Consider the following 27944-nt stretch of genomic DNA (forward strand, 5'->3'; position numbering starts at 1 on the left):
TCCAACTAGGTCAGGGTTGAGGAACACCACATACAAAGCAGCACATAGAGGAAAATGGAACCACCGGTACAGGTGGTTTACCAGTTCTGGGGTTAGATGACGTCAGTCTACTGGGATTACCCAGCACTAAATTTACTCTTAAAAAAAGATGGGGGTTACATCCCTGTGAGTAAAGGATACAGTGCCAATTCATCACAGTAGATGTACAGGTGCTCTGCAGAGTTCCTAGATACCTAATCCCAGAGTGCATGTTCTACTGGGAAATTAGGAGTCTTCAAAAACATGAAACAACTGACCTGTGCTTGGCAGGGTGGATTGAATCTGGTAAACATTATTTCTGTTACCTGACCTGGTGAAGTGGCCCAGCAGATGATCCACTCAGAAAAATAGCAAACTCAATCCTTATGGACAGTGGTGCAGGCTGATCTGAGTGGAGTAAAATTCAGAGCCAGATGGTTGGAGGCAATGGGATCTGACAGAAAGATAACTGAGCAGAGGGCAAGCAGAGAGCTTGAAGAACAGAGGCAGAGGCGCCAAAATTTTACAGGGTATAAACTAAACATTTTAAAGATAAAACAACTGTTTTCTGGTTGCATTATTTTTAAATCGCTCCCCCCTAACGTACCCAGTGAGCCACTGGCTAGATGATAATCTTTAAACTCTCCTCACCATACCTTATCAGGCTAATTCAGAGCAGAAGGCTGGCTGAACCTAAAGCCCGTTTACACAGGACAAACTCAGAATTCATCAGGGACAAAGACTAAACACATTGTCAAAATAATTTTTCCTGCATTTCTGGACACATATTCAGGCTTTACACAGCAGAATGGTAGGCCAGTCTCTCTCTGGAAACTATTCAATACGTGTAACGCTGCAGCACCGAGTTACCTCTAAAGACTGTGCATTGTTTGCCTTATATTACAAAAGGTAGCTAGTTCAAATCCTAGCATGTGAGCAGTTTTGCAAATAAATTCTAAGAATACTTTGCATTTATAAAGGCCCTTTCACAAGATCTTAAAGCACTTTACAAAGGTGAGTAAGCATTAACCTCATTTTACAGATGTCAGTACAGAGAGATTAAGTATCTTCCAAAAGGATACAGTAAGTCAGTAGCAGAGCTCACTCCAAGTTCTATGCTTTAACCACTATCACTGAGTACTTCCCTCAGGTCTTCTTGTATCAGTATTTGAAGAGTGTCAAGCACCAAGGAGGCAGAGAGATTACTTACGGTGGTTTGAAAATGGCGAGCCATTACTCACAAAATACACATGGAGTCTTAGGAAGTATCTCCTAGCAAGGAGATCGGTTAGATGGCAGAACAGTCTCACAAAGGGGTTGAAGTTGCCTTTACTGGAGATACATACACTATACAAAGTTGAACAAAAACACATGAATTTTAGATTTGGTGAAAGGTGCCAATTTAACAGCCCTGGAGACAGAAGATCTCTATCCACAGAAGCAGGACAACAAAAGCAGTAGCCCAACACTTCTTCTCCTATGTCCCACAGTCCTAACCTGAAAGCACCACCTCCCAGCATGGGCAGGGTGGGGGCAGGGGAAGGTTTCAGTGCCCCTGTTCTCATTTCTATAACTGCCAGCAAAAACTGCAATTAATGCTTATTGCAATGGTCATGTTTGATGCAGACACTTTCCCATTGGACTAAGAGCAAACAGCCATCAGAGTAACTACTTTCAAACACTACCAACCAGCGATGGATCTGAATCGACTGGCGAAAGGGAATACATCTGATTACTAATCCTGGAGCCATTCAGACCACCTACTAAAGATATTAAAAACTAAACACAGCATTTTGGAATGGATATAGGGACGCAACAAACTTCATGTTGTAGGGAACAATTGGGCACTGACCTCTCAGGGTATAAATCACATGGAACCCAATAGTGATAGACTTAAAGTGTTCAATCTATTCAGTTTATCAAAGATAAGTGAAGAGGTGACTATAAGTACCTACCCGGGGAGCACATATTTGATAACGGGCTATTCAGTCTAGCAGAGAAAGATATAACATGATCCAATGGCTGGAAGTTGAAGCTAGACAAACTGAGAGGGGAAATAAGGCATACATTTTTAACAGTGAGGGTAATTAACCATTGGAATAATTTACCAAAGGTCGTGGTAGATTCTCTGTTACTGGCAATTTTAAAATCAAGATTGGATGTTTTTCTAAAAGATATACTCTAGGAATTATTTTGGGGAAGTTCTGTGATCTGTGCTACACAGGAGATCAGACTAGATGATCACAATGGTTCCTTCTGACCTTGAACTCCATGAACAGATCTCCAATTTCTACAACTCTGATGGAAAGCTATATCCAGGTTGACTCATCCCTCGTAAGTCATAACCAAATTAAACTCCATTCCCTGACAACAGGAAACAACAGGTTGCACATTTCAGGGCTACTTTTGAAATTCTTGGGAGATTAAAGCCATTTGGCCATTGACCTTGCGTTACTAATCTGCAGATGCAACCAATTGCAATTTTTGTGGGTCTGTCTCAGTCTATCCTGAGTCTCAAACAAATACCACTCTTCACCTGGGAAATCAACTTCTTTCTACTCTCAGCTGCTTGAACACTAATGTTTCCCGGAATTAGTTTGGATAAAAATGTCCACACATCCAACATGTCAACATAGTCCTGTGGCCCTATGAAATCATGAAAAATGCAACACTACAGCGCACTGCTACATTCCTTTTGGTCCTGAAGAACAAATTCCTAAATGCAATAACCCTCACCAAAGATATGCTATGTTCACTCAGGAAGACACTGCCTATTTCTGTGTATGTTACATCACTAGAGAGTTATGCATTCAAACCCAGAAACACAGAATTAGAGAGTCCTGTTAGGTATGACAGCTCTGAATACTCCACTGTATACTTACTGTCTAGGAATTTATCCTAAAAATGATCTAGCTTAAAGTCGCTAGGATAGAAGAGGTCCAATCCTTTCCAAAATACTGTATACAAGACGACATACCTACTTCTTGCTTCTAATGAGTAGAAATCTTTAAAAATCCCTGGTTTTAACCCAACCCCATTCAAATTAGCTAGTACTCCACAGAAGTGGGTGAATAGTTAACAGGAAATAGTTTATTTCAACTGATTTATCTTTTTTTATGAATAGTTCATAAGCAACTTACAATTTTCTCAAATCTGTTTGCCAGATTTCCATAAACAATTTTCAGTTTGCATATTTTCATGAGCAGTTTGTTACAAGTATTCAAAATTAGTTTTGGTTGGACGTACCAATTATAAGGCAGCTGGCTAACTCTGACTGCACATATGTTACATGGCCTGATTTCTGTTCCCTGACTTAGATGTGCATAATCCTTATACCTTGTCTATATTAGGGAAATTTTCCAACTGGTGTAGGTAAACTGATTTTAAAATCATTAAGAGCTATAATGTAAATCCAGTTTTAAATGTTGCAACATGGCCTTACCCATTTTTACTAAGCTGGTTTCAAGACTACCTGGGGAATATGCATACTGACATTAACTTTACCTGGGAACAGGCCAGAGATAAGAAGAGCTATTAGGAAAGAAGTCAGGCCCTAGGGTAACCCAGTCCCATTGAGAATAGCAGATGTGTACAAGAGACTCTTTTGGAGAAGAGAACTTGGGGGTCATCAAATCCTTCTTCTTTCATTCAAGGTACTGGGGTGGTTAACAATGTGACAAAGTGGGAGTTTTTTCCAATACCTTTTATGAATTCTATGTATGCCTCAGTTTCCCCTGAACCTACCCAGTGGAGAATATGGGATTATATCTGTTGTTGGGGGCAGCACAGACCAGGAGACAGGTGTGTGGGTGTCATCCAGCTATCTGAGCAGTATGAACAGGTCATTAAAAAGGACTGGTATAGGCTGACTCTTATCAATGGAAAATCTGAGAGACAATGTAAACTCCAATGATTCTACAATCAATCCTCAGTTGCGGAAACCCCCAGCATGTGGGGTTCTGAACTCAGCATAGCCCTGCCTCGAGAACAAAGGACTGAGAGGTGCAAGGTGGGGAATAAATGCTGGCTGCTGGGAGCACCGGAGAGGGGAATGGACTAAAAGTCAGAGAGATGGAGTCCATCACAGCTTGGCTGGCCCATTGGGGCCAGAATGGACTATGGTGTAACTTCTGCCTCTCTGTGCAAATCTCAGGACTTCTGATTGTGTGCCAGGTGACTAATAAATTGTTACCTTGTTTTGAAAAGGCTGCCTGTGTCACTGTAAAAACTCACCGAGAGCATTGTGCCCTGGCAGGCACAGTACAAGCCTCCCGCAGGAATCTGCTCTGCTGCAGGGAGCCAGAGAGAGAATCAGGGAATGCTAGTGCTGAAGCCCCCAGTCTTGGCGGCCATTGTCCTGCTCCTAGATCCATGTATCCTTGGGGCCTGGTCCACTAAAGGGGTCACTTCTAAGAAATGTTACAGAATACCCTGTGACTCCGTGACACACAATTAAAGACACAACTCCATGTTGCCCTATCAGGCTAACAAGGACTTTTGCTTAGAACATGCCACCCTGTTAGGTGTTGATCTTGAGGGAAAAGGTTAAGTGGGTCCTGCTGAGGCAGGTGACTTTACCTGGCTATAACTCTTCTTTGGAGCATGGGGGAAATGAGGTGAGGGCAGAGCAGTACTGGAGGAAGAATCCTGGCGCACAGCCAACCACGGGGAGAAGTTCTGAGCTGATTTTTATGTTCGCTTATTGCTTTCTTAAATAATGCCAAACTCCAGGAAGGTGGCACATTTGGGCTTTACATAGCATGTGGACTGTGTAGCACAGATAGGGAAAGGCACTTGTTCACATGTGTTAATACACACTGATGATATGCCAGCTTGGAAACACCGGGGCTTTGTGAAGCTCTGTGATACAGAGCAAAATAAATAACTTGTGCCTCTAGCTTTGTAAATACTGGGTGCATGCAGCAGCCATTTCCATTTTAAGTAGGCCAACATTTTACTCTGGGACACGCCTCATATATTAAAGGGTGCTTTATGTCCTTCAGGCAGCTCCATATTTTTACTTTTTCCACCAATGAACACTAGGGCACATGAAAAGCTTTTGTGTATGGACCAAATAGAGATTCTTCGGAACCAGGAATCTCTGCCAAAGGATCTAAACAATAATCGTTTCCAGTTCTTTCCAATTAGAAGCAAAATATGGATCATTTTCACCTTTGCAAGTAATAGGCTAGGAGAATGCCTGGGTACAGTTAATCTGAGGCTGCTCTCCTCAGAGTTTATGACTAAATAAACAGCAGCTGCTTGCAGCTTGCGGCCTCTCCACTGATTCCCTTGTGAGGGCCATTTATTGAGTCATAAACTCTTCCAATACCGTTATCACCACAGCATTTGCACAAACAAAGGGTGGAAGAGAGAAAGATTAAAAACTGAACTAACTTTACAGGGATAGCAAGAGAAAACTTTACAGATCCATTTGCATTTTAAAAAGGTAGGTGGACATATGCGGACCGCAGAGTGGGAATATACCACAGGGGGTGGCTGAGTGCTCCAAGCTCCAGGTATAAAATGCACAGACTTCTCTGAGACTACATTTGGATTCCAGAAAGGAAGTATTGTCCAACAGCCTTCTGAGCTAGAGATATAGTGTTCCATGTGGTATAATTTAAGTATATGTATATATCTTTTCAACGAGGCTTTAACGAGGCCCTACATGCTCTACAAGGTTGTTAAAAATCCTCTGGTACACCTCATCAGAGTAGGATTCGCCTCAGCATACATGGCCAGTTTTCCTCCCTCATACTTTTGGGCAACGTGGTGGGTAGCACAGAGGTAGAGAGAAAAGGATGAGGGAGAATTATGAACTCCTCATAACTTTACGTAAGCACCTGCTACTGACAAGAGAGAATGGTAATATGGCAGGACCCTACTGAGTGAAGCCTGTGTGTGGCCTCAGCATTACATAAAACACAGCCTGGCCATAAGCTTCAGATGAGCCAAAGGGCTGCTCGATGGACAGCAATAGATCCAGCGGGGGTCAATTTATCATGTCTAGTACAGATGCGATAAATCGAACACCGATCGCTTAGCATTGATTCCGGTACTCCACCTCAACGAAAAGCACAAGGGGAATCGACAGGAGAGTGTCTCCCGCCAACACACCACAGTGAAGACACCGTGGTAAGTAGATCTAAGTACGTCGACTTCAGCTACGTTATTCATGTAGCTGAAGTTGCGTAATTTCGCTCAATCTCCCCCCCCCCAACACACCCCGTCGTTTAGACCAGCCCAAAATGTCAGCTTGGCTGGTCCATAAGAAAAAGGTCCTGGTGACGCTAGGGTGGCAATCTGAGGGAAGGGGCAACTACTCACAGAGAGGCAAACCTCTGCAGGCATTTGTGAGGAGAGAGAAGGGTTAAGGTGTCAGGTCCACTGGCTCACACTTGTAGGTCATCCTTTCTGCGTAGGGGCTGATGGGAGATTTGATTGTATAATGATAGGTTATGTAACAAATGAGGCAGAAAATTCTCTAACAACTAAAACCGCAAGTGAAATTCAGATTCTATCTACTCTCGAGGGCAACAGGGGAAGGAGCCTTTGGAGGAGCAAAGACTCAGAGACATATTTACAGAAAAGGGAAACAGGGAGGCAATAAAATACTGCTGCAAGCCTAGGGGGCCCGATTCAGGATGGGGCCTGGAGGCTTGATAAAAAACAAAGGCTGTTGCTATTTGCTCACAACGACACCTGTCTCCCTACCTGTGCTCCAAGAAACAAATTAATCAGATTTCCATTGGCCCCCTCCTCTCCTCTCCCCACCCCCACCCTTGGCATGAGAGAAAATAGCAGCCTGGTCTTTCAATTCTAATTGTATGCAAGCTGGGGTAGCTCCTGGTGAAATTTGCAGTCAATAAACTAGAGACAATTTGAAGAGACACAATGGGAGCTGCCCCTCCCACAGCTTCACCATTATCCCAGCTATTATTTAGGTCTAAAAGCAGTGATTTTGTGCTTTCTTGTTTGAAGTTCTGCAGAGATATGAAAACAGACCCAAACTAAACAGGAGACATCACAAGCAGGCCAATGTGCTTCCCAGCAAGCAAGACACAGCGAGCTCAAGATGCTGGTGCTCCAATAATGGAGAGTACTTAGGTGGAATAATACTCACTAGAGTCAGTACTGAGGCTTCTAAACTCACTGTTAGATAGGCTCCAATAGAGATTTGAAACCTGGTCTCAGAAAGTGCCTCCCAAGTTCTTCTCCTTTGCTGGGAGGAGGAGACATTAGAAAAGTAGCCCCACATTCACTTGCACGAACTGCTTAAGAGGAAGTAAATAAGTGAAGCATATTCTGTGGGTCAAAGCCAGGGAAGAGGGGATTTCCCTTACATTTCCTCAGCACACACCTTCACTTCATCCCTGCCCATCAGCCTCTGCCCCATCAAGCCCACAAGAGTAAAAACAGCCACCATCTTAAATGGACCCAAAGGGTTTTCCACGGCCTGGCACAGGTAGCAGTATTTCTATGGCACAGAGATAGAGTCCAGGAGCCAAGGGGCCTCTCCTTCCCTTGTCCCATGATTTTTCATCAGGTGAACAGCATTCCCCCCTTCCCCTTGTCCACAATGCCTCTTTGGGGATGCTCTTTTCCAGAGTTGGCCTTGTTCCAAGCACCCCTTGCCTTGCAGAGTACGCTGCTGAGATTGGTCACCGACCCTGGCAGCTCAGCCAACAATGCCAAACTCACAGTCTTAGAGCCTCTATTGCTCTCTCATTCTCCTCCCTTCATCATTCTGCTGCCTCATTAGGAATCCCAGCTCTTGGCCTGCAGACAGACGGCTGCCCTCTCCCCTTTGTTCCTTAATAAAACAGCAGGTTTGCAGAAGTCCAGTGTCATCCTGGTCACTCTTTCAGAACTCACTGGAACCCCAGCAAAGGGCTAGTGCTGAGACAGGCCAAGGAACCAGGAGGGGAAGGAAATGCCTCAAATATATTTTCAAACTAAAGGGGATGGAATTATACAAGGAAATTTCGGGCTCAGGGAGATTTTCAGAGAGAATAGGGGATTTTTCAAAGGACGGGCTCTGACGAATACAGGCTCTGGAAGGGGTGGAGGAACAGTAGCCATCTATTGGGAGCTGCAATTTTCACTGCTATCATAGTTCAGAGTCCTCCCATCCTGTGTCTAGTTACTGTGTCCAGGGGCTCTCACAGTAAAATTTTTGGAGGCCTCAGAGTTCAGCCACCACTCTTGCTGTTGGCCGCTATGATAATTTTTCTTAAAATACTTAATTAACTTTAGGAAAAACAAATAAATACACACATATACAAGTCCAAATCATAATTTATTTATGAAGGGTTTTCTTTTTTTGCAGACTCAATAATAAAAATAATGTTCAGTTCTCTATTCTTTACTGGATCTAAACAGAATAGAAACACAAATATGGTGCTTTGCACATTCTTGTCTTTTGCTGTTTTCTTTCTGGTTGCTTTTTAAAAAAAAGACTTGCTAACTAGTAAGTCTGCTGCTGCGAAAAGTAATATCTGTATGTTTGCTAATATCACTTTTCATAGCAGAATTATTAGCTAGTTAGGAGGCTCTGATAAGTGATATTAACAACTGTACAAATATCAATTTTCACAGCAGACTTACTCAGCCCTGGCAAGCCAGGGGACAAATTAAGCCCAGGATGGGGAGCAATGGGTGCCAGGGGCAATGTGGGGGGGGAGGAGGAGGTAAGTCCAGGTCAGGGCCCACCCCCTCACAGTCAGAGCCTGGGGCTGGAGGAGGCTGCAGGGGACCAGGGGGCGGGGAGTGAGCCCAGAGCCAGTATCTGCCGCTGCTTGGCTGGGATCCAGGGCCGGAGCCCAAAGTCCCACAACTGGAACCTGCCACCCGCCGCCCCAGGGTTGATGCCCAAAGCCCAAGCCTCACTGACCCCGGGAAGGTGGGGGACTCACTGGCTGCCAGCTCCTCCAGCGTTTGTGGCTCAAGGGGGGAGGGGGGGGAAGGACCAACACTTCTGGTGGCCCTGGGGGAGAGGCACTGCTTTGCTCCGCCCCATCACTGCCCAGGAGGCTGTGGCCATTGTGGCCACATTTCAGAAATGCTGGTTTAAACTACGTCCTGGGCACCTTTCTGCCACCATCAGGGGGAGCTCTCAGAGAACTACAGGATTCATTAAGTAACATATGATGAGCATTACAAGATCTTTGGTGAAGGAAGGGCACTAGTGAGGGCAAAGCATTTGTATGCAAATGAACTGAAGTCACCTGTATACAGTGGCTAGTGGGAGCCAACACCCCTCCATCTAGAAATCAAGCTCACATCAGTTTAAAAGCATCACCAAGTTCTTCCCTCTTCCCCACGGTGAATCTACAAACGTGCAGGAGAGCTTGAGGAAGCGGGGCTTTCGGTACAAGATGTAAATTTAAGAAAAGTCTTTTTTTTTTTTTGGTTAGTCTTGTAATAGCCTTTCATGAAAAATAGCCACTGCCTGTGACTGAGGCAATGCACACATCTTGGGGTTCAGAGGACACCATAAACCAGTGGGGTTAACTACCATGGCCAGATTTAAACCTGGGGAAAGCCAGAGAACTCACTGAAGCTGTAAACGCTTACACCAGGGCTCCATTTGGTTCAGTGTTTTCAGAACCTTTTAATTCATAGATTATAAAGCCAGAAGGCACTGTTGTGATTATCTCGTTTGACCTCTTGTATAACACAGGCAACATGACTTTCCTGAATTCATTCCTGTTTGAACTAGAGCATATCCTCTGGAAAAACATCCAATCTTGGTTTAAAAATGTCCAGTGATGGAGAACTCACCACAAATGCTAACCTCAGAGCTCAGAGTTACCCTGGCAGTAGCCTCTCTTCCCTCCCACTACATAGAGATTTCCTGCCACCTTGCCGTCGCCTGCGGCACATGAATGTAATATGTGCTTCAATACCCTGCCAGCACCTCTTTCCAGCAGATTTCCACAACATCAAGGGAAACTTTCTAGCAAGGTTCACTGTACACAGAAGTCTCTGGGAACTAAAAATTGCCCAGGTATTTGGTTTATAAAGAAAACACACCACTAAAAACACCTCACAACCTCCAAGCTAATAGGATCTTCCACTGCCCTCTGCTGTTCCCAGTCATTCAGCTTCCAATTTACTCTTTAATAATGTCAGGCAGGGGCTCAGGACTGGCAGCGTCCCAGCTTCTTTCCCAGGCGAGTTGGAGCTGCAGCTTGTGAATATGCTGAAGTTTAATGCAATCTGTCTTCTTTGGTAATCACATTCCGTCTGCACTGGGCGCAATAAAGATGTATTGGTAAATGCATTTGCTAAAGATATACTCCGCTGAAAAGGCTACAAGCCTGATTTACAGGAGGCAAGGAGGAAGCATTGCCTAGCAGAGACTGGCAAGAGAGGTGCTCTGCTCTGGACACAGCAACAGAGGGGCAGAGATTGTGCAGCAGCAGCACAGGCCCTGCTTTACTTTAGAGCTGAGGAAGAAAAAGAAACCACATGTTTTGGGAGCTGGTGACTTTAAAGATACCAGAGAAAAGCCCTTTCCCTGGCAGCTTTAACCTTGCCGATTTGCAGACATACAAAGACCTTCTTTATAAACAGGAAGGAAAAAAATTCCACTAGGACTTGCAACAACATTTGGTCTAATATATCCTGACAATTTTCCCATCTCCTTCTGTTGGGGCTTCTTCTGGGAGCCGGCTGGCAGCTTGTTTCATGTTATACTTAAATCAGGCAAACAGCTTCCCCTCACAATGCTAATGCAAAGGAGAGAGGCTCCCTTCACAACAATCTCAGCCTCTCCCTTTCACACAAGAGATCCCATGAGAACTATCTCGGTCTCATATTCTCTACAAAGCTCTGCTTTTGCCCTGAAGTCCACCTCACCATAAACCCTGACACTGTTCAAGAAATTGCTCAGTCAGAGCGGATGGCCCAGTACCTAGAAGGACACTTTCCTCTTTTCTTACACACTAGAAATCCCACATCTTATACTCACCACCATCTCAAAGTCTATTTTTGCCAGTTGAGAGCCCTGGAAAGCGTGAATTTCCAGTGGAAGTGGTCTGTGAATTGTGCATCTTTTCCACTCCCTTTCTTTTGTTCAAATACTAATGGACTAATTCTTCCAAGATGCTGAGCAGCCAAAATTGATAGATGTTAATGGCAGTTGTATGCGCTCCGTACCTCTGAAGATCAGATCATAAGGGGTGCAGGTTTCCTATACTGGGCCAGCAATTTTGGGATACCCATAATCCCTTAGAGGAAACACCTTGGTCTAATTTGCCAATCTAGGGGAACTAACGGCAAGCAGCAACAATAGGAGGCAAGCCCCTCAATTTTGGGGTGCAATACTAGGAGACAGAGAGCACTTAGAGCTCTGGTCATTCAAAAATATTGCTTGTGTTGGAAATCTTGCTTTGCCATCTTAAATGTGAAGGGTGCAGCTTGGATGGTCCATTGGAAAAGTTGAGATTTGGGGGAAATGACAAAATGCATGAGAAGCTTATCAGAAACCCAACAGTGATTGGCACTACTGTCTCAAGATGCTAACTCAGAGCATCAGCACCTGCTGCAATTGGGGGATTCAGCAGCCTGTGGGGAGGTCCTGGGGAGAGATTGAGGCCTGTGAGCATTCTGACCTTGCCATCAGAGCCACAGCAATCTGAGAGAAACCTCCCCATAAGGAAAACACCACGCAGAGAGGACAGCAAAGCCAGCAGGATGCAGTGGGGAAGTAACAGTTACCTTCTGTGCTGCACTAACACAGCGCTGGTACTCCTTGGCCAGCTCCGAGCACTTGAGCACTTCATGCTTGTTTTCCTGGTAGCACTTCAGAATCTCAGACTGCAGCCCTGCGCATAGAGGCTCAGTGTTCCTCCGCCTGTAGGGAAAACGAGGACAGGAGGATCTGTGACAAGGGTAATGTTCACCTCCTTACTTCAACTCTACCAGTTCCCATTCATATGCCAACCCCTGCACTGGAACCCCCACGAGAAAAATCATCAAAAAATAAGTTATCCAGTAGGAATAGCAACCACCAAAGGAATCATGCCTTTCAGTTGAGGAGTTCAAAGCACTTAGCAAATACCAGCCTCAATCTCCCATGAGGTTAGGAAGGGTTATCCCTACTTAGCAAGTGGGGAAAGAGTCAGAGAGATTAAATGATTTGCCCAAATCACACAAAAAATCTTTAGCAGAGCTGGAGGTAAATCCCAGGAATCCAGGCTGAACCACAAGACCCTCCAAAACAACCAGATGTCTACCCTAAGAGTCGGAGGAGCAACCATGACTTGTTGAATAAGCCACCTCATTCTCCAATTTACGTCACAGCTATTAAAGCATGTCAAAACACAACAAAAAAGAGCAGGTTTACATATGTGACTGCAGCTCAAGTAGGCATGCATGAGCTAGCTTTAATCTAGCTGGAGCTATAAAGCTGTGGCAGTGCAGGTTTCAGCGTGGGCTAGTCCCACATGTAATTACCCAGGGTTCTAGATGAGCTTGTACAGTCTGCATTGCAGTCCATGCTGCCATGGCTTCACTGCTTCAGCACACTAGCTAGTTAGATTAAAGCTAGCTGAGATACATCTACTCAGGCTGCAATCAGACCCCATGATTGTCATGTAGACTTACGGGAGGTGTCTGAAGAGCATCTATAATTTGTTGAATAAACCACCTCACAATCTCCAATTTAAATCACAGCTATTTAAGCACTTCAAAAAACCAGCAGGCTTGGGGTCATCATGACCATTCTAGTGGCTAGCAAAAGTAGGGAGTAAGAGTGTAACTAAATATGTTTTTTTATTTTTTGAAGTCGTCAATTTAATATTCATCTATAGGTGACATTTACAGCTACCCAGGTATATCTCATATACTATAAGATATGCGTGTACATACAACACACAAGTAGCAACAGTACAAATAATGGAGAAGGCAGAGGTGAAACACCACCAGCAATGATGGTACTTACGTACTAAGCAAAGTGCCATCATCTACACAGACATGCATACACAAACTGCAGGATTTGCACCACACTTTAGAACTTGTGTGCAAGTGTGTGCATATGTTAAGGAGGGAGTGCACACAGTAAGAAATTCTCAGATGTAATCTACTACACCTTAAATCCCCACTTTTCCTATACTGCTACATTTGTAGATCTGTCTCTGAACATTGAGCCCAGCTCTTCTTTCCACAGCACTTGATCCTACAGGCAAATTGTAATCCTGTGCAATGACATCACATTCATTTCCTGAGCAACAAAAATGGTGTCATCAATGCATCCTTATGACTTCAGTGCACAATCAGGGAAGCGCCGAGAGTGAGTTTCTGGATGTTGCACCTGCTGCATATTTAAGCTATTATTTGAGTCATGTTTCTTTCTACTGGGCAAAGAAACTAAAAATCCTGTGCTTCTTGGATCCTTTGTGACTGTAGTGAGGATAGGGGGGAAGGGAGCTCTGACATGAACTTTCAGCCCTCGCATTTTTTAGGTTGGGGATGCATGCAGGGGATGGGGGGCACGATGAGGGCAAAATATTCTGTTATATCTGGATACTTCTCTGAGAAAATTGTACTAGGACAATGTCAAAAAAGTACACCTTCAGCCCTGATCACACCACCAAGTCTCAAGGGCAAAGCATTTATCAGGAACAACATGCCCCACATACCAGCCACAGCATGAAAAGTAACCGCAACATTGCTGTGCTTGCATTAGACAAGTCAAATAATTTAGACCCTCCTTCCCCCGCAAAAAATGGTATGGTCTTTAGAAGGAAGATAATTCCTATGTAGGTAATTCCTATAAATCCCTGGACTTTGTTCATTATCTTATGTGTCATATTAAAACAAACCAAAAAAATCTTTTAAAAGCCTTCCAAAAGTTTGAAATGGAAAAGAACTTGCAGGGAACTTCAGACACTCATAAGATTGGCATTTTGCTCTGTCACTGCGATTTTAATATAATTCTAATCAACTCAGTGAGTCCTTCGAAACAATACCAAACAGTGCTAGGTCAGGAAATACCACCAAATCCCTCAATTCACTGGGAAAGTTAAGACTTTTTAAATTAGGTTTGTAACTCAGCATGTTAAAAAAACCTAAAGTGTATTTTGTAACATCATCCAACAGGAGGAAGGGGGAAGAACGACACAATATGTTATGAAATCATTCATCTATATTCACCTGAATTTAACAGTGCGATATAAGCTTCTCTGATGGACGGATACATTTTAGAGAGTGTTTGGGTTTCACTTTGCCAGTCTCAGAATGGAGGGTCATTAAGCCCTTATTTGCTGGTTCCTCACCTGCTATGGTGCCTGCCTTCACTGACTAAGATCAATGACAAGTTAGGACACACTTGAGGGCTCATGGCACCCTCTTGCCCAGACTGTGCCAGAGGGTGCAGGCAGCACTGCACAGGGTTAAAAACAAAACCAAATTATAGAAAGCAGCTGGTGAGGTGCCTGCCACTGCCTTTCCCCTGTAAGAGGTGAGAGATCAACCCATGTAAAGTGACAGAGGTTGCTTGGGAGGCAGCTGCATTACCAGTGTATTTGCTACTGCTTCACAGAACAGCCCAAAGAGCAGAGCGTTTACACAGCAACTGAATTTCAGTTAGCCAGAGTCATCACAAACACCTTATCCCGGCTTCAATAAATTAGTATTTTTTTCAAAATGAAAGCCCAGATCTCATCTACACACAAGTTGCACCAATTTAACTAAACAGGTTTAGATCGATAAACTAGAGGAATAAAACACAAAGACAATTAAGTCGATTTAAATCGATTTAAGAATGTCTTAAATCCATAGAGTGTCTGCACAAGTTAATTGTACTGATTTAACTAAGTCTGTTTTGTCACCTTACTTAGGTAAATCAGTAGAACTTGTATTTAGACAAGGCCTCTGCTTTCACTCAAAAAAGGAGTCTCTTAGTTGTAAAGAAAACCTTAAAAATTTGAAGGAGTGTAACCAACGCAGTAAAGTCTGCCTGAGTTTGTAAATAGCCTAAAACAATAGCTCTGAAAGGGGTGGACTGTCCCATCTATGAGGTGCCCAATAACAATTTAGATGCCAGGTCTGTTAACTATCCCACTAATGCTCAAAGCACGTCATGGATGGAGCAGGAAGATCACACTGCAAGTGTGAAAGCTGATTTTGGTGCTATAAGCAGGTAGCATCTGGGAGGTTCCACCATTTCTCCCACCAGCCCTCAATCTGACCTGTGGAGCTAGGAAGCGCCTAGCTCAGATGTCCGTACGAACCCCAAAGGGGAGGCTATCCTGAGAGCCCAATGGGACACCTAAGCCTGTGCCTGTCTGGCCCCATCATGCTCCCTCAAAAAAGGGGGTGCCTGGACTGCTCTGGTGGTGAACTTAAGGCTAAGCAGTTTCTTTCCTAGTTCCAGTGGCTGCTGCTCCTCCCTCTGTTCGAGGCTAGTGCTGCCTCAGGCAGACATCACTGTGCTGCTTCCTCTTGGATCACGTTTTTAATTGTTGTTTTTAAACCTGGGAACTGTGATTGTGACATCACTGCATGACTGAGAGCTATGACCCCAAGCACCCGTTGTACCTATGCCTTCATCTGTCCCTGCTCACGGGTGTTTCTGAACCCCCCTGAGAAGGAGCCAAGCCTGAGGAGCCTCATGGAATCCAGCAGAATGTCATACTTCAGACACCTCCATAATCTCCTGAGAGTGAGATCCCATTTTGGCCTCTGAAGTACCTCCCCTCCCTTGGTTAGCTACAGCCAGTAGGCTCAGACTTCTCTGAGGAAGGTGGCATTCTAGCCTCCCCACTGGGCTGCTGTTGGTAAGACAGGGTGCTCAGCAAAAAGGGGTCTTGTGCAGTGACACATCTGGGGCTTTCTTTGGAAAGGTTTAAGGCTCACTATTTTTAAAAAGGAAAAAAATGTATTCTTTAAAAAAAAAAAAAAGAGACTATGCTGGCTCCAGAGAAGGCTAGGCTCTTAGACCCTGTTTAACATATTGAGTTATAATTCCCACCAGTGTTACTGAAACTGATAGATGGGACTCATCTACAGGGGCTGAGAGAAAGGACAGGCGGCAGGGTTGCAAGGTTAGGGGCTTGAACAATGCCCCAGGAAGAAAAATGAAGCATATCAATATGAAAGGCTAAGTCCATAATCTATGCCCCCATCTGCGTACTGGGCAACGTGTAAGTCAACAGGTGGAAAGAGGAACAGCTGAGACTAGAAATAAAATAACTCATTAGTTTTGCCTCTCTCATCAAACTGGGGGGAAACAAACCTTTGCTTCTCTGCTGTCCAATAGGAAGGAAGGCTGTGTACACATGAAATCCAGGATTTCAGATCCTCCTCTCCCCCTCCCACTGAGTAAGCTAAATCAGGTCTTTGTCTGGAAAAGAAGGGAGAGGTTTTCTTAAATGAAACAAAGGGCATCTTTCTCTCTGCCATCCCTTGAGGTAAGCATGGAGCCAGAGAGATCTTGCTGCATTTCGACGCGCTGAGAGTTACCAATTCCTATCTCTTTCCATGTATTCCCTTTATTTAATAAATGAAATCTCATCAACTTATCCTTCTTCTATTATCACTGCTGACATCAATCTGATAATATTGGCTTGGCGTGGAATCGTGCTATTATATGTCCTCCTGATATTTAATTTAAGAGAAACGTCTGCAGTGGGGTGAATATGTGAAGCAAGCTTTTTATTACTGGCAGCAGTAAGGACGCTGGGAGTGAATTAGACATTCATCTTAGTCAGGACCAATCTAGTGGCTCAGAAGAGGTTTTCTCTTTAACCCTCTCTTGGCTGTTCAGCAGTGGCAGGTAACTGCTGCTCCAGCCAACAGCTGCATTCATCTGTCTTGGAAAATTCATCTCTGCGTGAATATAAACCCAATGAAGAAGTGCAGAGTGCCTGGGAGGTTAAAGCAAGGTTCCTAAAGAATTTCCACCATCAATTCTGGGCTAGTAAAAAAGTGTGTGTCAGAATGTTTGTCAATTAATCAAAGAGTAACACTTCCCCCTCCCCAACACACACACTGAGACAGCCAGCTATTACAGGGATAGATTAAGGCAAGATCCCAGGGGCAGATGCAGGAACAAGGCAGAGCAACAGGCCACAGAGAAGTACCCGGCTGATTGCTGGTAGCAAGCTGCCCTTTAGGAGGAAGATCATGGACTCAGGATTGGGAGGTGGAGGGGAGGAGAGCCTTCTCCATCTGGGAGGAAGACATTAAGGCTATGTCTACACTACGCAGCTTTTACAGCTGTGCCGCTAAAAAGCACGCAGTGTAGCTTCTGTTTGTCGGCAGGAGAGAGCTCTTCTGCTGATAAAAAAATTCCAACCCCAATGAGCGGCAACAGCTTTGTCGGCAGGAGAGTGCTCCTGCTGACAAAGTGCTGTTCACACCGGTGCTTTTCGTTGGTAAAACTTTTGTCATTGTGGGTGTGTGTTTCTTTAACACCTCGAACAACCAAAGTTTTGCCAACCAAGTTCCAGTGTAGAAAAAGCCTAAGTTTCTGCATGGTGACAGAAGGTTTAACTAAAAGAAGAGTCCATCATGGGGTAGCTCAAGGGTGGTTGTTGCACAAAACTTTGGTAGAGGCAAGTGCCATTTAATCTTAAACTTACCCCTGAGGTTAGTTGCACTGAGGAAACAGGGCTGTAAATGCTGCAGTAACAGAGAATGACAGGAGGATACTCTGTTCTAAAGATTAATGGAAAACATGCTCATTCCTCCTAGTCAGTCAGAGTCGGGAGACCAGCCCAGTCCATGCCCACATAAACCTCCATCTTTCCATCATATGCGCATCTCCGGGTCATAGAGTCGGTACCTAATTTTTCTTGAGTTCATGAGCTTTCAGATGCAGGATTTTGGTTTAGGCCCTGTTCTTCACCCTTCTGGGACAGAGTTCCCAACTCTGGAAGTCAGTTGTTTAAATAAAAAGAGTAGACCCGTATATCCCACAACTGTGGCCTTCCCCCACCCAATCTTCTCAAAAAAATCCCTCATCCCTACCAGTATTTGCCACTATTTTGTCCTGCAACTAAAAATACACCAGCAAAGTAAATTTCTAGCCCTATCATTTTAGGACATAGCAGCCCCATAGGCCAGTGCAGGAGAGCAATTGCCTCATGGTTACTATACACCAGGCAAACTAGTTGATTGTTACAGAGGTCCCAGATGTAGTCAAAAGATGCCATAGCAGGTTGGTCTTTTACACTCTGGTGAACTGTATTCAGACTGAACTGTATACTGCAGTTACAAAGGAGTTTGTGGGGAAGATGGGGTGGGAATCTAAACCTAGACATTTTCATGCATCTACTCAGGAAAAGCCCAGGGCTGAGATATCAGGTGGTGTGGCCGGTCAGGAATGAGGTGCTTTGATAGAGCTGTATGAGGGCTCAGGGCATAGATAGCTCGAGGTGTTGCAGGTCAGGACTGACATACGCTAGTGACTTGTAATAGATGATACGTCTACACTATGAGCTGGGGTTGTGACTCCTAGCTTGCGTAGACATACTCGCGCTAGCTCTCCCCGAGCTGGTGTTCTAAAAACAGGCATGTAACTGAGGTAGTATGGCAGCGGCGACCAGCAGCCTGAACTCTATGGACACATGCTTGGCACAGCTCATCCATGCCACTACTCACTGTTGCCTGTGCTACCTTGGCTACACTACTATTTTTAGGGCACTATCTTGGAGGGAGCAAGTGCTAGTACATCTACAGCAACTGGGAATCACATGGTGGGATGTTTTTGCATCACGAGGCCTGCTGTGGGTATTTTAGAGTGAGCATGTTGGTGCAATGGTCAGGTACTGTGGATGTTGTGGTATGATATTACACATATACAAAAACCTATAAGTGGCTAGCTGAGCTGGAAAACTGCATTCTCCCTTTGATAGTATTTGGCTGTCACAGACAGCGTCTCTAACATGTCAGGAAAATAACTCTGGAGGAATACATCGAACAGGACAAAGAAAGGTTTCTTCTTTTCTGATTATCGCATTCTTAGCATTTACAGCCAAAAATTAAAACACAACTGAAGCATTTCATTCATAAATAACAAACTCACCACCACAGAGAAAATAGCTGTGGAAACTATCTGGGAAGCTGTCAGCTGGTGATCAAGGAGAAGGACTACAGGATACTGCAATATCACAAACCCATGACCCCACTACTTCCTTTGGAATTCCCTCCCCCAGCAGGTCAGTTCAATAACATAGCTAGAATTAAAAAGGGGATAGTCATTTGGTGACTGATTTAGCAGGAATATTGAATGGATGATCTAATAGATCTCTTCCATCTCTGACTTCCATGATCCAATAATATTCTATTACAAATACTAAGATGAGGTACTCAAATCATATATTTCAAGAGCATAACCTCTATGGTCAGGAAGAAAACACTCCTGCCCTTCCTCAAGTATTCAAGAACACTTTTCAACTGATCTGGTTTCACCTTCCTCCAAAGCATCGGGATTGAACACTGCTGTGGATTAGTTACTACGCTGGGCAGAACTAAAGCCCAATCTGCTGTGACAAATACTATCTTATGTCAAGTAAGAGAACAATGTGGACCAAAATAGAGAGAACCACCCCTGGGACTTCTCATAAGGATAGCGCCATTAGCCTCAGTGTTCTGGATAAATTCCAGCTCAGATAACTAAATTCTGCCTCCTGGAATTCCCTTTGCGGTTTCCATTGGATACAGTATGCTGCTTTACCTCCTGTCATCATAAACAGTTGTGCAGCACTGCAACTGAACAGCTGCTGCATTCCACCCCAGAGATAGCTGCATTTCAGTGGTGGGTGAAGCGATTGCTATATTCTAGTGGCATGGGAGTACCACTATTGTTAAGGTTGCATTGTGCCACCTGTTTAAAGGTGGACCTTTCGAAGTTCTCTAAAATCAACACGCTTAGTTGGTTTCTTTGAAATTTAGTGTGCCTCAGGAGGGTGCAGGATAGTGTTTAGTGACCAAAATTTGGAGTTATTTGAGCCAGGGGTTCCAGACATACAAGAACCCATAAATAGCCATTTAAAAAAACAAAAAACAAACAAAACAAAAAAAACTGTAGGTGAGGTTTTGGTTTTTGGTACTTTGCACAGCTCTAGAGATCAAACTATTGATGTGATGCAGGTCAAAAAGGTCTCAATCTGTCAAGTTTTACCCAAGTTAGTGTATGGTATCTACCCGAGGTGCCGACTTTTAATGTGCCGTGGGGTACTCAACCCTCGCCCCCGGCTCTGCCCCAGGCCCCACCCCCACTCCACCTCTTTCCCCAAGCCCCCACTCCCACCCCTCTTCTTCTCACCCCCTCACCCGAGACCGTCTGGTCCTCACTCCTCCCCCCAGCACCTCCTGCCTGCAGCGGAACAGCTGATCTGCAGCAGGTGCTGGGAGGGAGGGGGAGACGCTGATCCACGGGGCCGCCAGCGGACAGGAGGTGCTGGGGGGATGGGAGCTAGCTGCCACTGGGTGATCTCCACCCACCATTTTTTCCCCATGGGTACTTCAGCTTTGGAGCACCCATGGTGTCGGCGCCTATGGTACCCCTAAATGTTTCGGGAATCCGACTTGAAGAAAATGTACAGTTATATTGCACATGCACCAGTCCAGAAAAACAGCTAGAGGGGTTTCCATGCCCACCATTTTCTATGGTTTAAACTCGACTCTTGTAAGCGCCTCTCTAAAATCTGCCGTTTGCAGTGTTGTTGTAGACATGTTGGTCCCAGGAGATTAGAGACACAAGGTGGGTGAGGTAATATCTTTTATTGGTGAAAGAGACAAGCTCTGTGTAGCTCGGAAGCTTGTCTCTATATTACCTCACCCACCTTGTCTCTCTAAAATCTGAGCAGTTATTCAAAGTGCTTTGAAATTTGATGTGCCTCATGGGGACACAGGATACCATTAGTGAGACAACGGATTTCTGAGTTATAGGCCTCCCAAATACCGCTTTCCTTCTGCTACCTTGTACTATTAAACTCGGGGTATGTCTACACTGCAATCAGACACCCATGGCAGGCCTGTGCCAGCTGACTCGGGCTCACGTGTATGTTTAATTGCAGTGTAGATTTCTTTTAAATATTCTCTAATAAAATTTAAATGTTCTGGCTCGGGCTACAGCCCAAGCTCTGGGACCTCCCACCTTGTAGGGTCCTATAGCCCCGGCTACCGATTGAGCCCAGGCATCTACACTGCAATTAAACAGCCCCACAGCTCAAGTCAGCTGGCATGGGTCAGCCGTGGGTTTTTAACTGCAGTGCAGACATACTGCTAGAGGTACTCATGACTGTATGAATTACAGGCCTCTTGATAATGATGAGCATCCCTCAATTAACATATCTAAGGATAAGTTAATCACAAGCCTCCACCTAAGACAAAAGGAGTTTTGGACTTAGGGAATGTCTCCACAGCAAAAAAAAAGACTAGCAATAGAGAGTCTTAGAACCCAGGTCAACTGACTCGAGCTAGAACTAGGAGGCTCACACTGCAGAGGTAAAAATAGCAGTGTAAATGCTTAGGCTGGAGCCCAGGCTCCAAGACCCTTCCCTCTTGTGGGGTTTTAAGCCAGGCTCCAGTCCGAGCCCGAGTGTCTATACTGCTATTTTTAATACCTAATAATAATAATAAATAATAATAATAATACATAGCCCCTGTACTAAAGAGCTTTAACAACATTAAACTTCACAAATACCCCTTTAAGGCAGGTAGTCTTCCTAGTTCACAAATGATGAACCTCGTTGCTTCAGTTTAACTGACTTGCCCAAAGTCTGAGTTCAAGGCCAGAAACGATCATTTAATTTGACCCCTGTATATCACAGGCCAACACCACCACCCACATACTAAGCCCAACAACTGAAATGAGACCAGAGTATTACAGCCCACAGGATACTAAACTACTATGTGCCACAGGCAGAGAACAGAAGAGACTGAGGTTCACCAATGCCCAAGGCCCCTGCAATTGCAGGGAACTCACTGAGAGGCATACAGATAATCCCAGCAAGTGACCCATACCCCATATGGCAGAGGAAGGCGAAAAACCTCCCAGGTCACTGCCAGTCTGGCCTGGGGGGAAATTCCTTCCTTACCCCACATATGGTGATCAGTTAGACCCTGAGCATGTGAGCAAGAATCAGCTGAATCAGCATGTGAGAAACAGAATGCTTGGTGCCACCTCAGAGCCCTGGCCCACGCCATCCAGTGTCCCATCACCAGCCATGGCCATCTCTGATGCTTCAGACGAAGGAGATCAAGAAAACCCAGAGTACATTGCTGGAGGGCGGGGGGAGGGGAATGACCCTTTCTGACTCCTGCAGGTGACCAGCTGAAGCCCTGAAATACAAGCTTTTAGGAATATAAAACACAAACCACAAGGGACAAAACTGGGACTAGAACTGACGGTTCCTGACTTCCATACTGTACTTAGCCCAATACCGTATACCATACTACCTCCCGTGCTCAAACTTGTTTTCTTAACCTCACTAAACATAAGCAGTCATTCTCCATTTCACTGATGAGTGCCCCTAGAAAGCTTCAATTTATATCTCAGGCTGTTTTGCTAGACAAAGTCAAAGTAACTTCAATGACCAATATAATGACTGACCAATATAATCTCTACAAGCGTGGCTACTTGTGTTATCTGTTGAATGCCGGTACTCTCAAAACTGCACAAAAAGGAGGATGACGTGGCCCCATCCCATTGAACCTGCAAATTAGATAACTATTCGTCTCTACTGGCATTTTGCATGGCAGATGGCAAGTTGTGTGGTATAATAGAAAATACTTTTTCACAGGCAATTCAAATGTATATTTGGACATAGATTCTTGACTAGTGAAGAATGTAGGATATTGACTTTGGAGGAATTCTGCCAGTTTTGAAGCGGAAAGGAAAATTACAGCCTGTTCTTTTCCTTGCCAGGAGATACTGAAGTTAACAGAATTTGATCTCATGCCTGCAAACACCACACACCATTTCATCCAAAGATGCCAAGCTACTAAGGTTGACAAGCAAAGATGAAGAGTCTAAAGTTAGCAGTAAAATGGCCTTTGGAAGCGAAAGAGGAATGAGTCAGAACCTTGTTGCTGGAAGGAGCTCTCTGAATCAGAAAAGGAGGATGGCTGAGCTCCCACAAGGCAGAAAAGCAATATAGCAAGCAGTAACTGCATCTGAAACAAAACTTAGCCCCTACAGGTGACCCAAACAGGGATTTTTTTTTTTTTAAATAAGATAAACAACAACACTTAAGAACAGTTAAGACCTCAGATCAGGAATGGAGTATGTGCAGTTCACTGAAAGCATGAATTACTGGCTCTAAGAACACAAAATGTTGGATGGTCAGTGCTACAGCGTCTAGGGTGTAACTGCCTACTGAGAAAATGCCTATATCTATACAGATTTGAAAATTCCAAAAGCAACCCTTATTTACTGTACCTGCAAGACCTGAGGTCTGCAAGAGAGGAGTTTATGATGTTCTCACAAAGCTAGAGATGTTTCAGAGTAGCAGCCGTGTTAGTCTGTATCCGCAAAAAGAAGAACAGGAGTACTTGTGGCACCTTAGAGACTAACAAATTTATTAGAGCAGAATTAAGTAATCCGAATTAGAATTCAGGTGAGACACTGGAACTAAACACTTCAGCTTAAAGACCCCATGGCACTTTCTGCAATCTAAGCTTCAGGATGACATGTCATGCATAAGGGGATGCCTTCAGCCCCACAGCCCATCATGCTTACACTATGTTGTGTGATTCACTCACTACTGACTCCACCACCATTCACCCACCCTTTTAAACACTGGAAATGTTGCTGTTGCAGGAGAAACACAAACCCTTGAACTCAGGTCTTGGCAAGCAACACAATCTCAACAACGTATTTAAAGAACACAAGAAATTCCAATAGAAAACAATTTAAGTGAACATGTTTTTCAATTCATAGGAAACCATATGCTTTCAAACTGGCACCAAAAGTCTCTCATGCAAGTTAACGTGACCAGCTCCAACTTCAGGGTGCCTGCCTTCAGCTATTAATGATAAACCGAGTCAGCTCCAGTCGATGACAGCTTACTGCTGAAAATTTTTCTCCAAGGAAGAAGTATCCCTATGGACCACTCTGGAGTCAGTAAGGAGGTCTCCCAAGTGCTACATTTTTACCAAATTAGACATGGGCCTGGAGGGCTTGGCAGAAAAGCAGGGTGTGCACCTGTCCCATCATGCAGGAAAGAGACCTCCAGGAATCAACCTCAGGACACAGGGAAGAAGCAGAAGGTGAGGATGAGAAGCGTGAACCAAACTCCAGCAGGCCTAGGCATACTGAAATTAGGCTGAGGGTCTACTGATTGTGAGGTTTCAATGTTAATGGGACTCTATGCAGAAAGCTACTGGATGCACTATGGTTTACATGAAAATCTATTTTAGCTGAAGAACTTTGATCATCCATAAAGTGCTCATTGGAGTATGATGCTATAAAATTATCTCTCGCCCTCTACAAGGAAAAGAAGGGCAGCTTGGACACTGATCTCTGGGGAGACAACTCACTATGTTGGAGGCTTGTGTAGCTATGTCATGACTATCATCTCCTCAGGAGGAAGAGATTCAGGGCACATATTGGAATATAGAATCTCTGACCTTCAGAACATCAGTATCTCTCCCCTCAATACTCTCCAATATCACGTTCCCTTGTTTCCTATCACCCCATGAGGAGAATTTAACATTCAATAATAAATAGAAGTATCTCACATACAGAGCATATAATTCAGAAGCATGAATAGAATTACTGTTCAAAATAGCAACACTGCCCTTGAAATCAGTTGTTAGTGAATTAATGACCGGATTGTTAGGAGTGTTGCCTCAGCTTTGCCTTGGGCTTCTAATTAGCAAACAAGTCATTAATTCACTGGTTACAAGTGGTTTCTGAGGCATTATTGCTTCTGACATCACAATTTTTTGGAAGGCTTCTCCAGATGACCTGAGCCTCATATCAACCCCTGGCCATCACCATCACCAGCACACAGAAAGGCAGCTGCAAGCATCCAGTGCTGGCCAACCTGAGGTCACTAATCAATATGCAGGGCACCTTCCCTGGGAGAGGGAGGAGAAGGCCTAAAAAGTCACTAGTATGGAGTCATGTAGGAAAACTACATCCAGGGGAGTCTCAAACATCCTGAAACTGTTATGTTCTTGCTTCAGCCATGTTGCTTTTCCCACTGCACAATCCCCAAACCAACCATGTAAGTGCTCTGGTTCCATTTTCACTTTTATTCTTGATGAAGAAGTCTGTGTCTTGCCGTAAATTTGAGCTGCCAGCCAGCTTTGTTTAACATGTTTTAGACTATGTTACCCATGGTTTTGTTTTAAGGGTGGGGTATATATTATTGCTGCTGAAAGTAATCAGAATCAGCTCTGTCAATGCACTTTATACTATTCACCTATCTTAGGGTTTTATTCTGCCACTCATCACCATAGTACGAGTGCCTTCCACGTGAAATCAATAGCAACAAAAAAGTCCCTAGTGAATTCTACAGAGTCGGTCATTTCTTCCCCTGCTAGTCCAGTCCCAACCCCTCACCCCCACCCCACAGCTACACCATTGCACCTTGATTTTGACCTACAGCAACTGCTGCACTTGTGAGGAGAAACGGTCATTTTCACATTGGTTTTGCAATAGTGACAAATCTGTACAGTTTTTGTACACTCGTTTTCACTCATCATCCCAAATAACGCAAGAAAGTAAGAGGCAATATTGTAAATACAGAACTGGGATATCATTAAATGAACTGGGCCACGGGAGGGATATGCTTTTGTTTAGACACAAGCATCTTAGAATGCCAAGAATTGCAGAGAGCACACTTTATCCAAACTGTCATGTCTTCTATCTGGTAACATTTCACTGTGGCAGTAAGTATTTAAGGCTTTAAGAACCACTCTCAGGAAGAGTACAGTGAGCCAACTAGAACATTTATGCAGTTCCATCACAGCCAGTGCAATCCTCATTATAATACCCAACCCTCCCAGGACAGAAGGGACCACGAGAACAGAAAACTTACAAATGGTCTGAGTACAAGACCCTGAAACCAATGTACAGCTAGAAACAGTTTAACAATGGTCCTCCTGAAACAGTATTGAAAATGGATAAGTGCTAGTGTAAATGGGGCAAACTACCTTCAACTCCATTTAAGAAAGGAATTAACTCTTGTTTCTATAAAGACTCGCTCACACTTTCTGAAATGGCATTAAAGCCAGTACTGTCCCATCTATTCTAGCACTTGTACCATTTTACATATTATTTTGGGGAACATATTCCTGAAGGCCAGTTTCAGCAATACGTCAATTTCCCAAATCAGACCAGGTTTGGCGGCACAAGGGGTCAGTGCATTGCACGCCAGGTTGTGATGGAATCCCTTTATATGAAATGCATGTGGAACAGAATCACTGAAGGCAGGGCTGGGAGCAACCAGCATGAATAGCGTTAGGAGGGGGTTAGAGCCAGACCCTTTTTCTGTGGGGTAAGTCTTGCTCTTACCTCAACATGAAGTGAAGATGAGCTCCAAGGGGTAGCAGGTGTTGTAGCCCTGAAAGTTACTATCTCCCTATTGCTTAGGCCCCTAATTCAACCATGCATGAATCTATTAATCTAATAATAGGAGAAATCCCACAGCCATTTTGCTTGAAGCCCGTAATGTCCCTGCCTCTTCCTCTTGTGCTTCAGTATTTTCCACTTTACGTCTGCTTCAGAATTCTACCCCTGTGTGCAGTCCCCTCAGAGTAGAAATATATGGGGCTAGTTAAAAATTGTCCCATATCAGACTAAGATTTCATGAGCCAACAAAGTAGCACGAAGCATGATCTTTTGAACCTTCCCAAACTCTAAAGAAACCAGTCAAAAAAAGCTGGTAGTTCCTCGGGGATTTGCTCATGATTGCCACTTTCAGTGAAGGCCTATTGCTGCTATAAAGTCTGTTATGAAATTTAATGAGATCCTCATTTTCAGGGGATTGAACTTGGAATAATTTGCTGTTCCAAGCTCTCAGTCTGTCCAGAAGCTTTTTACCCCATGTCTGTGCCAAGTCTGTGCAGTTCTCCTTTCCATACAAAGCCCAGGAGGATACTTACCACTTGTCAGTTTCTCTAACATAATCACCTTAAATACTCATGTCCATTAAGTTTAAAGATCCTAGAATCATTAAATGAACTCTTAGATATGAGGTCCCATGTGGAGTAAATCTTGATGGCAGACTTTCCATTGGAAAGTTGCCTTGGTTTCAAAGCTGATCTCTATCAGGATGACAAGATAGGAGCATTCTTTAAATTCTCATTGATAACTGTGCATGGCATATTCAGTCCTCTCAGTGTAGCGAGCTAAGCAATAGGGCTCTTGGTAAGCAGCTTCAGAGAGAGTTCAACAGACCATAAGACGATCTCAGAGGGAAATTATTCAGCTCCAGAACAATTTTATCTCTTAACAACTTCCTAATCCCCCTACCCCACTCTGCAGCTTTACCTTTTAAAGAATGCCATATGCCCACACCCAACCATGCTGATATTTTTTTAAATTTGGAAGCAAAGAATAACAAAAATAAGATAAGGTCAAACTCAACAAAAGAAAATAAATGAAATTAAAAAAACAGCACTTTGAGGATAAATCTTGAGTGCCTGCACTAAGCCGTAACCTCTTCACTGATTTTTCCCCCCCTTAACAGATTCAGGGGCTGTAATAACATTTAATCCTCAGAAGCTAATCTAAATGTAACACTCAAAAGAAGACAAAGACAACGCAAAAGAAAAAAAATTTGGCCACTGCCTTTTGGGACGCCTGCTTTATCCCAGGAGCGAGCGCATTAATACAGCTTGGAATGAAATGCCATTTTATTCTCTGTAGCAGGGAGGGGATTAACAAGTTGTCTTCTCTAAACCCAGTCTGAGTCATGGCTCTCTGAGCACTGAGAAAAGGATGTGAAGCAAAG

At 44.1% G+C, this 27944-nt stretch overlaps 1 protein-coding gene across 15 annotated transcripts in view; it reads right to left on the bottom strand.

Annotated features, from left to right (window-relative positions):
• The window catches only part of CHCHD6 (coiled-coil-helix-coiled-coil-helix domain containing 6), a 169327-nt gene that overhangs the window by 39803 nt on the left and 101580 nt on the right, over nt 1–27944 (bottom strand). For 5 of the 15 annotated variants that reach the window (XM_042849836.2, XM_024104986.3, XM_005288411.4 and 2 more), the window contains one exon: nt 11746–11881. In XM_042849836.2, the coding sequence (XP_042705770.2) occupies nt 11746–11881 (136 nt within the window). Of the gene's footprint in view, nt 1–8303; nt 10275–11745; nt 11882–16264; nt 16373–27944 lie in introns of those variants that run through there. The other 10 variants (XM_005288409.4, XM_024104985.3, XM_065552940.1 and 7 more) reach the window with 6 other exon arrangements.

This window comes from Chrysemys picta, chromosome 7, assembly GCF_011386835.1.
Source record: "Chrysemys picta bellii isolate R12L10 chromosome 7, ASM1138683v2, whole genome shotgun sequence".
Classification (NCBI taxonomy): Eukaryota; Metazoa; Chordata; order Testudines; family Emydidae; genus Chrysemys; species Chrysemys picta.